The following is a 12527-nucleotide window of genomic DNA, read 5'->3' on the forward strand; positions in this document are numbered from 1 at the left end:
CTTTCCCAAAATGCAGCACCTCGCATTTATCTGAATTAAACTCCATCTGCCAGTTCTCAGCCCATTGGCCCATCTGGTCCAGATCCTGTTGTAATCTGAGGTAACCCTCTTCACTGTCTACTACACCTCCAATTTTGGTGTCATCTGCAAACTTACTAACTGTACCTCTTACGTTCACATCCAAATCATTTATGTAAATAACAAAAAGTAGAGGGCACAGCACCGATCCTTGTGGCACTCCACTGGTCACAGGCCTCCAGTCTGAAAAACAACCCTTCACCACCACCCTCTGTCTTCTACCTTTGAGCCAGTTCTGTATCCAAATGGCTAGATCTCCCTGTATTTCATGAGATCTAACCTTGCTAACCAGTCTCCCATGGGGAACGTTGTCAAACGCCTTACTGAAGTCTATATAGATCACATCTACTGCTCTGCCCTCATCAATCTTCTTTGTTACTTCATCAAAAAACTCAATCATGTTTGTGAGACATGATTTCCCACGCACAAAGCCATGTTGACTATCCCGAATTAGTCCTTGCCTTTCCAAATACATGTACAACCTGTCCCTCAGGATTCCCTCCAACACAGACAAAGACCCACATGCACACTTATATTTTGTGTGGTGAATTTGTATTGCAGAGTTACATTGCACTTTGTTCAAACACTGCATACATTCATGTAGAACTCTGAGCTCAAAAACTGCATGAATTTATGTAAAACACTGTTATCTCACTTTTTAGATTACAATCAATCTAAACATCAGGTCATAGACAGAGAACACAGGGGGCTAACACCTTCAACATATTGTCTAGCAATCACCATTGTTAACAGCTAACCCGAGAATGCAACTTTTAAAAAATGGGTTTTGTGATTTACACATGAAAGAAGTGAAACCATCACTGTATTCTAACAGATGAAAGGTTTAACAGACAATCAATTTTTCAATGTATAATTTCAGTTACATCACACTGCAAATTTTTGCTATAAATTCTGTGTTACAATCGAGTCCTCCACAATCACCTGATGAAGGAGCGTCGCTCCTCAAGCTAGTGTGCTTCCAATTAAACCTGTTGGACTATAACCTGGTGTTGTGTGATTTTTAACTTTGTACACCCCAGTCCAACACCGGCATCTCCAAATCATGAATAAATTAATATATCTTTCCTCTTCCAAACTCGTTGCTCATCATGTGAATATGTTTCACTGATATCCGTGTTTTAGATACCAGTGTAATTATTCTGTGCTAAAATCTAAAATTGTCATAAGCACAAGAACAAAGCCATTAATCGAGTATATTAGTGTATGAAGCATTGGTGAGTGAGGGTCTGAAACAGGCTACTTCTGGTCAATAGTAATTGTAATAATTCTGTATTACAATGTCATGGCTGATATAACAAGCTCCTTAAATACAGTGTAATACTTTTTTGACATTCACTGATGCTTTAGGCAATAGCAACAAAACAGATTATGAATAGCATCAAAGGCTTGTGTGTATTGGAGTTCACTAAAAGCCATTTCAGAAACATGCAATTGCAGGACATCATAGATGTGTTCAGACTATCAAAATAGCAACTTGTATTTAGGTTTTGCCTTTTATTGAGAAAATATTATGTGGTGTTTCATGGGTGAGGAATAGATTATGCACATGTGGAAGGGAAGTGACTGAACATATCATTGAGATAATGTATTTTAAGAAGGCTTTTAAAATTAGCTGTAAAGTGGCAAGGCAAAAGGAGGACAGGGAGGGATTTCCACAAGGTAAGGTTAGGCTGAATCTCAGCAAGGTTCTGAAACCAGCACTGGAGTGAGAGACTGCTGAACACAGCACTTAGGCATGGTGGAATTTTGTCGTCAAGGATATAGAAACAAAGTCCACCTGGAGTTCCTTTGAGCTTTTTGCATGTTCTCTGTTTTTCAGTGTCAGAAGATCACTAGACCCAAAACATTGACTCTGCTTTCTCCCCACAGATGCTGCCAGATCTGCTGAGTTTCTCCAGCAATGTCTGTTTTGCCTCAGGTGTAATGCTGGTTTAGGTCAGGTTTAGCTCCACGCTGCCTTGCAGTCAATGTTCAACATCTGAGGTGTCTACCCTGCACTGATGTGAGAGTCCAAGCCATTAAAACTGAATACCTATGTCAGAGGAAGAGCAAGAAGAAAGTGTCAGTTTAATCGTCAATGCAGTAGTGATCCTTTAATAGTGACTCAGAGGAATAGATGAAGTCAATTTGAGCAGATATTCATTTTGGATGAATAGAAGATTAAGTAGCAACTATCAAACTCTATCACAACAGTGGTCTTTTCAGGCATCATCATGACAACAATCCCAACAGGCAGTTCAGCTAACTTATAAAAGAGCAGCTTATGCACACTTTGTTTCTCATTTAAATGCGTAGATGGGATTAATATCTTTTAGACTTCTGATTTTGACAAATGACCAAGCCAGTGCAATGAAAATCCAATGATTCAGATTCAGCAATATCCTCTGTACCTGCTTTCTGACCTGCTTTGTTACCTATTGAGACTTTGAAATGTTATTGAGAAAGGGCATTATGGTGTGGCTGTCTGTTTTTGTTTTTCACCTTCTAGAATTTTGTGTCTTTTCGACGTACATGTAAGTTGGGAAGGCTATTAAGTATTGGATTTCTTAAGGATATTTTATCGTGTTTTCTGTCCGTAATAAGATTACAGACTGTAGATAAAGAATTCCAAGCCCCCATAGCACAAGATTTCATATCAGGGAGACCACTAGGTTGAACTGAGCTGAAGCAGAAACAGAAAATGCTGGAGAAACACAGCAAGTCCGGCATTGTCTGTGGTTAGCGTTTTGAGTCCATTACAACTTCTTAAGAATTCAAGAGGCATCTCACACTCCAAACATTAACTCTGCTGCCAAACCTGCTGGGTTCCTCCTGCATTTTCTGCTTTTATTTCAGATTCCCGGCACTCTCAGTAATTTTCTTTTATTACCAGAAGCAAGTTGTTTGTATGAAGTGCTAAAGTGATTGCAAGCAGACTACATGGCAGTACCTGAGGGGAAGTGCTTGCACGGGTTATTTTCTATAGAAAAGCAAGGTAAATTGCGCCATCTGTTGCAAGAAGGCATGTTGCCAACTTACACCCGTGTGATGTCACTATCTTACTTCAACTTGCATCTCCTTTAGGCTACATGCAGGTCAGTGGGAATATCAGAATAAATGCCGAAAGTAAGAAACTGATTTATTGTTGAGCATGGCATGCAATTTCACCTTTCTTTATTATATACTCATGGAGCAATTTCTGCTCCCGGATTCAGTGCCTTTCTGGATGTTTTTTTCACTTAATATGGAATGTGAGCATCGCTGGCTGGGTCAGTACTAATTGCCTGTCCCTAGTTGCTGTTGAGAAAGTACTGGTGAGCTCCCTTCTTGAACCATTGCAGTCCATGTGCTGCAGGTAGGCCCACAATGCTTTAAGGAGGGAATTCCAGGATTTTGACCCACTGACACTGAAGGAATTGTGATATATTTTGAAATCTGGAATGTGTCTGGCTTGGAGGGGAACTTTGAAACTGGTATGTATCCCATGTATCTGCTGCACATGTCCTTTGAGATGGTAATTATCATGAGTTTAGGAGGTGCTGCCTAAGGATCTTGGCTGAATTTCTGAACTGCGATCTTATCAATAGTACACTTCTGTTATTGAGTGTCAGTGGTGGAGGGAGTGGAGGTTTTTAGATGCGATGCCAATCAAACAGACTTGGAGCTGTCAAGCTTCTTGAGTTGAAGCTGCACTCACGCAGGCTAGTGAGGAATGTTCCATTACATTCCTGCCTTGGGCCTTGTTGGTGGTCCACAGACTGTGGAGAGTCAGGAGGTGAGTTACTGCAGAATTCCTAGCCACTGGTCTGCTCTTGCAGCCACTGTTCATCTGGCTAGTCCAGCTCAGTTTCTAGTCAATGTTAAACCTCAGGATGATGTTGTGGGGATTCTATGATGGCAATGATTTTCCAATGTAAACAAGTCCATATTTGAACGGGGATATGCGCTTGGAAAAGTAAATGGGGACGCAGTCTTGTGATCTGATTAGCTACAACTCAGAACATGGAGAGGGTTGAGAGCACTTAAAATGTTGTTGATGACACGGAAAAGGGGTTGTCTGTAATGTGCACTGGGAGTGTGGATAAAGATCCCAACTTGCAGCTCATGTTGAAGCTTGTTTGCTTCTCAAATTTCTGTTCCAAGCTGAAAGCTCGAGATCACTGCTATATTCATTCCTCTGGATTGCCATTTCCAAAAGCATTAAATTGTGCAGTGGAATTTGTGAACTTCGTTACTTTGCAGTGTAAGCAGCTTCCTCAACTGTCTTTGCAGGATTCTTTGTCTAGGATTGACCTTCCTGATCTCGCTTTCTCAGGGACACAAAGAGATCCTTTAAGATCACAGCACATAGATTGATGCCAATCAGGCTTTTGAGTCTCAACTAACTCTCTGCAAATCAACTGACTCATTCTTCCTAGGAGAAAGTGAGGAGTGTGGATGTCGGAGAATCAGAGTTGAGAGTGTGGTGTTGGAAAAGCACAGCAGGTCAGTCAGCATCCGAGGAGCAGGAGAATCGACATTTCGGGCATCAGCCCTTCGTCAATCTTTCTATCCCATCCTTTTCCATAATGCTGCATTTTATTCCTTTTATCCGATCCTATTTTTCAACGCCACAATGAAGTCTGCCTTCTTCACAGCGAGCACATTTCTGATTCTAAACAGACTTTGCATGAGAAGCAATTCCTGCTGTCATCGCTTGGTATTTTGTTGATCACCTTCAATCTGTGTCCCATAATCTTTTGGCACTTTTGCCAGTGGGACTACCCCCCCTGTGGAGCTTGTCCTGCAGCAGTGATTTCCTCATGCCCGGGAATGTTCTTCAAAACAAGCTGAAAGTTTGAGCAATATAGTAGCAATGTGGGGGAGGAAAACTCTACACAAGATTTCAATGCAGATTATTTGCAGCAAAAATATTACACTTCATTCAACAGCAACAAACTTTGTTTAAAAAACAAATAAAGTAACCAATCTTGCATGAACACATAGGTATGGAGTGTCATAGAACTCAGCATGGTTCCTGATTCACATTAGTTAGATGCTGGTGTGCTTTTTCATAACTGTAACAAAAGGATCTTAGTTGACATCAGTATCACGCACCCGACGATCAGCTATCCAGTAATTCAGGGGAGGTCAAAGGTGGGCTGTCATCATTCTCATGCTCTGGGAGTGATGAATCTTTTAACTGACATGAACTTTGAAAATGGGCTTGAAGGAAAGATTGACATATCACTTGAGATCTTGGAAGTGTGTTCAACTTAACATCTTCCACCATCACCTTAAAATGCTTAAATGTAATTTTTCCGGTATTTAAAAATACACAGCACCACTTGGCCTGAGTAATACATGCGACTGCGTATTTTTGCTTGATGTTCCTGATCGTCTGTATTAGAAATTTGTCCAAAAGTGTCTTCCTCAACTAACTCTACTTACAGAAGATTAACAGATCATGTATCACTCGCTGTGATGGGAGCCACATTTCATTCAAAAGACAACAGCAGCACAAAACACACAAATTGTAATTGAAGTGCTCTTAAGACATTTAATACATTAATAAGTTACTGTGAAAATGATGGAGTTGACAAAAATAAAAAAATGCATCATAAATTAATTCAGTCATTTTAAAATGAGTTGTAATGATGAACATAGTTTTTAAGTAAGCAATGGTATGTCAACTGTAGTAACTGAATTTTTAATTGGATAAGAATCTATTTTGATTTAAACTTGATGCCTTTTTCTGGGATGCAATACGCTTCAACCTGATTTACCTTTAGACTGATTAAATGTAATTACCTCAGAATTCTCAGTTTGATTTAATTGCATTATTGTAGTTCAGTGATGCTGATTACCGTCAAAAGAAAAAAGACACTCAGACACAAAAAAAGGTAGCTGGTTATTGATTTTTGAATGTGGTTGAAAATTGATGAGCAAGTTGTCAGACTTTGCACTTCTTCAGAAAGGGGCAGCGTTGCCATGGTGAGTAATATGGCATGATGTTGCTATGGTAAAGTATTTGGTGCAATAGCATCATTTTGCTGATGGTATCTGGGTGCTGCAGATTATTTTTGCATCCTTATTTTAGTGAAAACGTGATGATTCACATATTGGGATTTGATTAGTTATTTAGGAAATTTATTTTCACATATCAGTTGACACACGAAGTGTATCTCTCTGAAAGAATGGCCACACAAATGCCACCATGGCACCTTTGGGGGTTTTGGTACTGGGTCATTGAATGTGTTTGCAAATATGTTCTTTCTTTGTCACCAGCCCCTTACTGTAGCCCACCAAGCCCGCCAAGGCATGGCATGGTTCACACTCAAACTGGAGGCCTACCCGGCAGCAAGGTGCAATTCAGCTGTGATCCAGGTTATCGGCTGATTGGACAGGCTGTTGCAACATGCTCTCGATCCCCACAAGGCTGGTATAACTGGAATACTATTCCTCCTCTTTGTCAAGGTAAGAAAATTATCCCATTTAAGAGCTCTGCATGTGTCTTGAACACTGTCTTCACTTTTCATTGAATCATTAAAGCCCTACAGTGTGGAAACAGGCCATTTGGCCCAACACTTCAACACCAACCCTCTGAAGAGTAATCCAACCTGACCCCTTCCCCTACCCCATTACTCTACATTTACCCCTGACTAATCCACCTAAGCTATACTTCCCTAAACACTATGGGCAATTTAGCATGGCCAATTCACCTAACCTGCACATCTTTGGATTTTTGGAAATCAATAGTTGAAAGGAGATTGGAAATAAAAGCAAATAAATCTATCATGACCTGATCCTAGTTTTTGTGGGGATTTCAATCCACTGCCAGAGAAGAACATATCAGAGAGGCCTTCAAAGAATTCTGTTTTCTCTGTTCAGTGCAAAACCAAAAAAAAACACACAACAGCTTTGTGTTGCCTTTATGGATGTTCTGGGGTGACTTGGACATATCGGATGATGTGCTGGTTTTGCTAAGGTGATGCCATGTTCAAGTAACCCAGAGGTCTCTTTAAGATAGGCCCAAAAATAAAATTTCCCACTGGTCTGCACAAATAAGTGGTGATACTCAAATGTAATTTACTTGTGAACTGTACAGGACATTGGTGAGGCCATTTAGGAATATTGCGTTCAATTCTGGTCTCCCTGCTGTCGGAAAGATGTTGTGAAACTTGAAAGCGTTCAGAAAAGATATACATGGATTACTGAGATGGGACAGTTTGTGCAAAAGGGAAAGGCTGAATAGGTTGGAGCGTTTTCCCCTAGAGCATCAGAGGCTTGAGGGGTGACCTTGTACAGACTTATAAAATCATGAGGGACATGGATAAGGTGAATAGACAAGATCTTTTTCCCAGGATAGAGGAGTCCAAAACTGGGAGGTGTAAGTTTAAGGTGAGAGCGGAAAAATTACAAAGGGACTTGAGGGGCTACATTTTCATACTGAGGGTGGTGCGTGTATGGAATGAGCTGCCAGAGGAAGTGGTGGAGGCTGGTTCAATTACAACATTTAAATGGCATTTGGATGGATATGTGATTAGGGAAGGTTTAGAGTGATATGGGCCAAGCAGGCAAATGGGACTAAATCAGTTTGGGAGATCTGATCAGGATGGAGAAATTAGACCGAAGGGCCTACTCCTGTGTAGTATAACTCTATAGCTAGAATAAGCCCAATGGAGTCTCAAGGAATGTGATTCAGTCATAGAAAAAGCATAGAAAATATGCCCAAGTGAAGCTGGAGACTATGATGTTACACACACTTCTTTTTCTGTCCTTCAAAACTCTACATATTAAATATAAATGTGTTTGAGACAAATCAGAAGAGATTTGAAAAGTAAAGCAAATTTGATCATTTGCTATAATGGAGTGCTGGTCAGGTGATAAACATAGGTGTTCATAAGTACTAGTGTACCCAATGTCATGGGTACAATGTGATCAGCCTCTCAAAATTAATGCAGTTGATTGAAATGTGCTGAGTGGTGATACAGCCAGTTTGATGGGCATTCAGGCAAGCTAGATAAAATGCAATAGATGACTTGAAGCATAAAGTTTGGGTTTTCATTTGTGCTTAAGATTCTGTGGTCCTCCTCTATATTTGATTTGATTTCATGCAGATTAAACAGTTACTTGATTGGAACTGATGTCAAAACTCCAGGCCAATCATTTATAAATAGCTTTATGGTGTTTCAAATAAAACTTTATTGAAGTCCGATTTTAACAGAGAATTGAAGGGCTATGTTTTTCTTCAAATTGCTTTTTTGTCACTGTTTTACTCATGATGTGATGTGATGCATACAGATATGAATTGAAATGCATTGGAGTTTAGTTATTTTTATTTGTTTGTTCAATTTATTCCTGCATTTTCCACTTTAATGCTTTCCATGCCTCGAGCTTTTTAGTCCCCTCATGTCAAGTGTTGTTTACAGCCACAAGCTTTTTCAAGTGCCACTTTGGAGTGGATGAGTTATCACACAAAGGTGTTTGTCTCTCTCAAAGTGCATAGCCTTATTGCTATGTCTACTTCCATAAATGAAACTGAGACCTCAACTTGTACAAAAATGGTGTTGCTCAGCTGTATTTTACCACAGGGTGTGGCAATGTGCTGTGATGCACAATAGTGTAACTGTTGCTGTCTCCTTTCATGTTAAAGCAGCAATGTTTATATTGGTGAATCTATCAAACAAAGCTGTCACTTGTTCTTTTTCAGCCGTTTCTTGTGGTGTTCCAAAAGCCCCAGAGAATGGGACAGTCTTTGGGAGAGAGTACACTCTTGGAACAAGGGCCATATATCAGTGTAATGAAGGATATAGGTTGCAATCTGGTGAACTATCAACTGCCGTCTGCCAGGAAAATGGAAAATGGAGCAACAATGATTACCCTCCACTGTGTGTGCGTAAGTGTGCAATTAGGAGTTCTGTTTCACGGCTCTGAAAAGAAATCATTACATGAGTGAAGGAATACAGATTGACCTGCTTCTAGAGGTTCCCAGTGGTACAACTGGTTAGACTTTCAACAGATGGTGGTACTGTCCCATGGGTTACTTGTCTCTGTGTCTCTGTTTCTCTCTCTGGTTACTCCTATGGTGTTGGTCAGATGAAGCTTTCATAACATTCTGCCTTTTAGATCTGTGGATCTAAGGTAGATATCTGAATGTTTCTAAACACTGTAAAATTTGAAACTGAAAACACAGGAGTGTAAGATTCTAAGTGCAGAATCATGAAAAGGCAGTGGTCAGCCACACAAAAAAAATGCAATTAAAACTGTTCCTTTAATGTTGGCTTTTATTTCAAGGGTGCTAGAATTCAAAAGCTTGCATGTGATGCAACATTTACATGCATTTCATGGTAAGACCCATTTTGCATCCAAAATTCATTTTGAGTGGGAATGCTATATTGGCCTCAAAGAGAGACAATGCAATTTCAATAAAATGAGACCAGGATTAAGAGTAATAAATAATGAAGAAATTCCAATGGGGCTACATAGATTTCCTTCTACTGAAGGTTAACAGGTATTCTCATTGACATGTTTAAGATGATTTTAAAAATCAACAAGGCTGAGAGGGATTTTGACTCTGCTGAGATCTGAACCAAGCACCTAAGATTAGAGAAATCACTTCTTTGTGCAGAAAGCACCAGAAATCTGAAACTGTCTGAATCTATTTGCACTCCCACATTGCCATCCTGCCCCTGCCTCTGCCCCACTCCAAATAATATCTGTTTAGAATAGAACTATTTAACACTTCAAAACTGAGATCGTTAGGTCAGTGTATTAGGGTTACTATGGCAAATAGATGAAGGTGTAATACAGATTAGGCACAATCCATTTAAATAATGGAACACACTGAAGAGGCAGAATCAGCTACTCCTGTTTCTGTGCTTTCCTGCTCATTCCCCATTTTCTTTGTGAGCACTTTTCTAACCCAACTATCTGATTTTTGATTAAAATAATGTATGGGTTATGCTTCAACAAGGGTTTTATGGCTGAAAATTTCACATTACAGCTAATCTATTTAAAGATTTTTTCCTTAACCTCACATTTATTTTTTGTGTGTGTGGTTCTCTGAAATTTGTAACCTTTCATTACCATTTTACTTCCTCAATGGAAAAGAAAAACTCAGAATTATTCAGCACAGATGGGCACATTTCAATCCATTCTGTATCTGTCAGGTCTTTGAAAGAGCTATCCAATTATTCTCACTGGCCTGATCTTTGTCTGTAATCCTGCAATTTCTTTCTTTTATAATGACATATTTAGAATGAAAGCTACTACTTTCATTCTAGAATCTACTTCTACCACCTTTTTCAGCAGTACATTCCATTCTCAAGAACGTTTAATGTAGAAAATAATGATTATTTTCATTTTTTTTCCCCCTGGGCTTTTGCCATTATTTTAAATTTCTATCCTTTTATTGCTATGAGTTGAAACGGTTTATCCCCAGCTACGCTCCCCAGTCATAATTTTAGATATATTTATCAAATCTCCCTTTGGTTTTGTTCTTCATTTAATTGTGAGGACAGCAGTTTTTTCAATACACACTTATTCCAGGAGTCACCTCGTATATATCACATTTATTGCCACACATTTTAACAAATGCAGGGTCCACTCCCACTCAGTTAGGCTGCTAGTCTATCTTGAAATAATAGAGTCTGTCCTATATAGCTCGCAAAAGTGAATTTATTGTGAATCAACACATTTTGAGTTGGTAAATACAGAGCTGCTTTTACTGAAAGCATTGACAAACCCAAGAAAATAATTGTTGAATAAATGAAAACATTTCTGCATTGCTGCCATGAGTTCAGAATTAATGTTTTAAGGAATTTTAAGTAATTTTTTTTATTGATTCATAGTTTGTGAGCAAACTATAATTTGTTAAGTGGGCTAGTTTAAGAATGTCTTGTTAAGAGTTTGTCTGATATTTTTCAGGCAAAGTCATGACAGAAAGAATGAATATGCTTCTAATTCTGTATGTTCTTTTCATGTCCCGTGACGCCCCAAAGTGTTTCATAGGCAATGGATTATAGTCAATATTTTTAAGTCAGGAAACTCCATAGCCAACAATTTTATCAAAATAAAAAGTGTCAGTACTCAGCATCTAGGTCGAGGAAGCAGGCATCAAAAGAACTCTGTCTGTTCTTCTGCTTCCACATGGGTTGATGATAACAGAACTAAGCATTCTTATTTGCAATTCCCACATCCCACACCACATTTTCACAATTCCTACAAAACGTAGTCACTGGTTATAATAGTAAGAGATATATATTGCTATTCCTCCTCCTTAGGAACTGCATTGAGGTAACATGGTTCCCACATTGATGAAAGCTGAGAGGAATCGTTCATGCAAGCACATGTGATGTGTATTTATGTGTGGGCAGCATAGGTCGAATTAAAAGAAAATACAAGTAAAATCAATAGGTTGCAAGATCACCCTCATTTCAGGGTCTTGTCAATAAATCTTGAAAGGAGTAAGAGAAGGTTAGTTCTTATCTGTGATTGGTAAAAATGATAACTGATCAGAAAATTTCAACTCAGTAGGCAATTATGTAATAAACTGCTATTGATCATTGCTTATTACCTATCCTTACAGCTGTGACATGTCCTGATGTTAATAGTGTCCGTGTAGAGCATGGGAACTGGAAGCTATTATATGGAAACCCAAATCAATATGGAGCTCAAGTCATTATCATTTGTGATCCAGGATATTACCTGCAAGGACATAGGGTCATCAATTGTCAGGCTAATGGTACTTGGAGTGGAGGAGAGCCGAAGCCTAGCTGTAAAAGTAAGTATGTCATCCTGTACTAACACACAGGTTAATATTGTAAAATATTAGACATGAGCTGATTATCAAATATTCTTGCCAGAAGGTGAGCTGTTTCCTCTCAGTTGGTCATGGATCTGTTTACAGGCAGAACACAATTGAAATTGTTTCTTTGTTGATATTTATGACTGAACCATTAATTGTTTTAGGCATATCTAGTGCTAAATATTGAAATCAAAACAAGCCCTTGAGGCGTATAAAGCAGAGAACAACTTAAACAAGAAATGAGGAGGCTAGAAGGGGCCCTGAAATGTCCTTAGCAAGTAGCATTAATGAGAATCTAAAGGAATTTTATATGTACAGGTAGCTATGGTAGCTATGGAAAGAGTAGGTTTACTCAAGGACAAAAGAGGCAATTTATGCATAGAGCCAGAGGAAGTTGATGAGATTCTTGATGAGTACTTTGCATCTGTATTCATCAGGGGAGAGACGTGAGTAATAGTGAGATGAGGGAGGGGTATGTTAGTATTCTGGGTCATACCGATATTAAGAAGGAGGAGCTGTTGAGTTTCTTAAAAGCAAGTGGTAGACAAGTCATTAAGACCTGATGGGGTCTATCCTCAGATACTGAAGGAGATAAGGGAGGAGATTGCTGGAACTTTGACAGAGATGTTTGTATTCACTTTAGCTACAGGCAAGGTCTCAG

General features: G+C 39.1%; 1 protein-coding gene across 1 annotated transcript in view; it reads left to right on the forward strand.

Annotated features, from left to right (window-relative positions):
* csmd2 (CUB and Sushi multiple domains 2) overlaps positions 1 to 12527 on the forward strand; it is a 605906-nt gene that overhangs the window by 488627 nt on the left and 104752 nt on the right. The window contains exons 44-46 of the mRNA XM_060847269.1: positions 6346 to 6534; positions 8771 to 8956; positions 11648 to 11842. Of these exons, the coding sequence (XP_060703252.1) occupies positions 6346 to 6534; positions 8771 to 8956; positions 11648 to 11842 (570 nt within the window). The remainder of the gene's footprint in view (positions 1 to 6345; positions 6535 to 8770; positions 8957 to 11647; positions 11843 to 12527) is intronic.

Source organism: Hemiscyllium ocellatum, chromosome 30, assembly GCF_020745735.1.
Source record: "Hemiscyllium ocellatum isolate sHemOce1 chromosome 30, sHemOce1.pat.X.cur, whole genome shotgun sequence".
NCBI lineage: Eukaryota > Metazoa > Chordata > Chondrichthyes > Orectolobiformes > Hemiscylliidae > Hemiscyllium > Hemiscyllium ocellatum.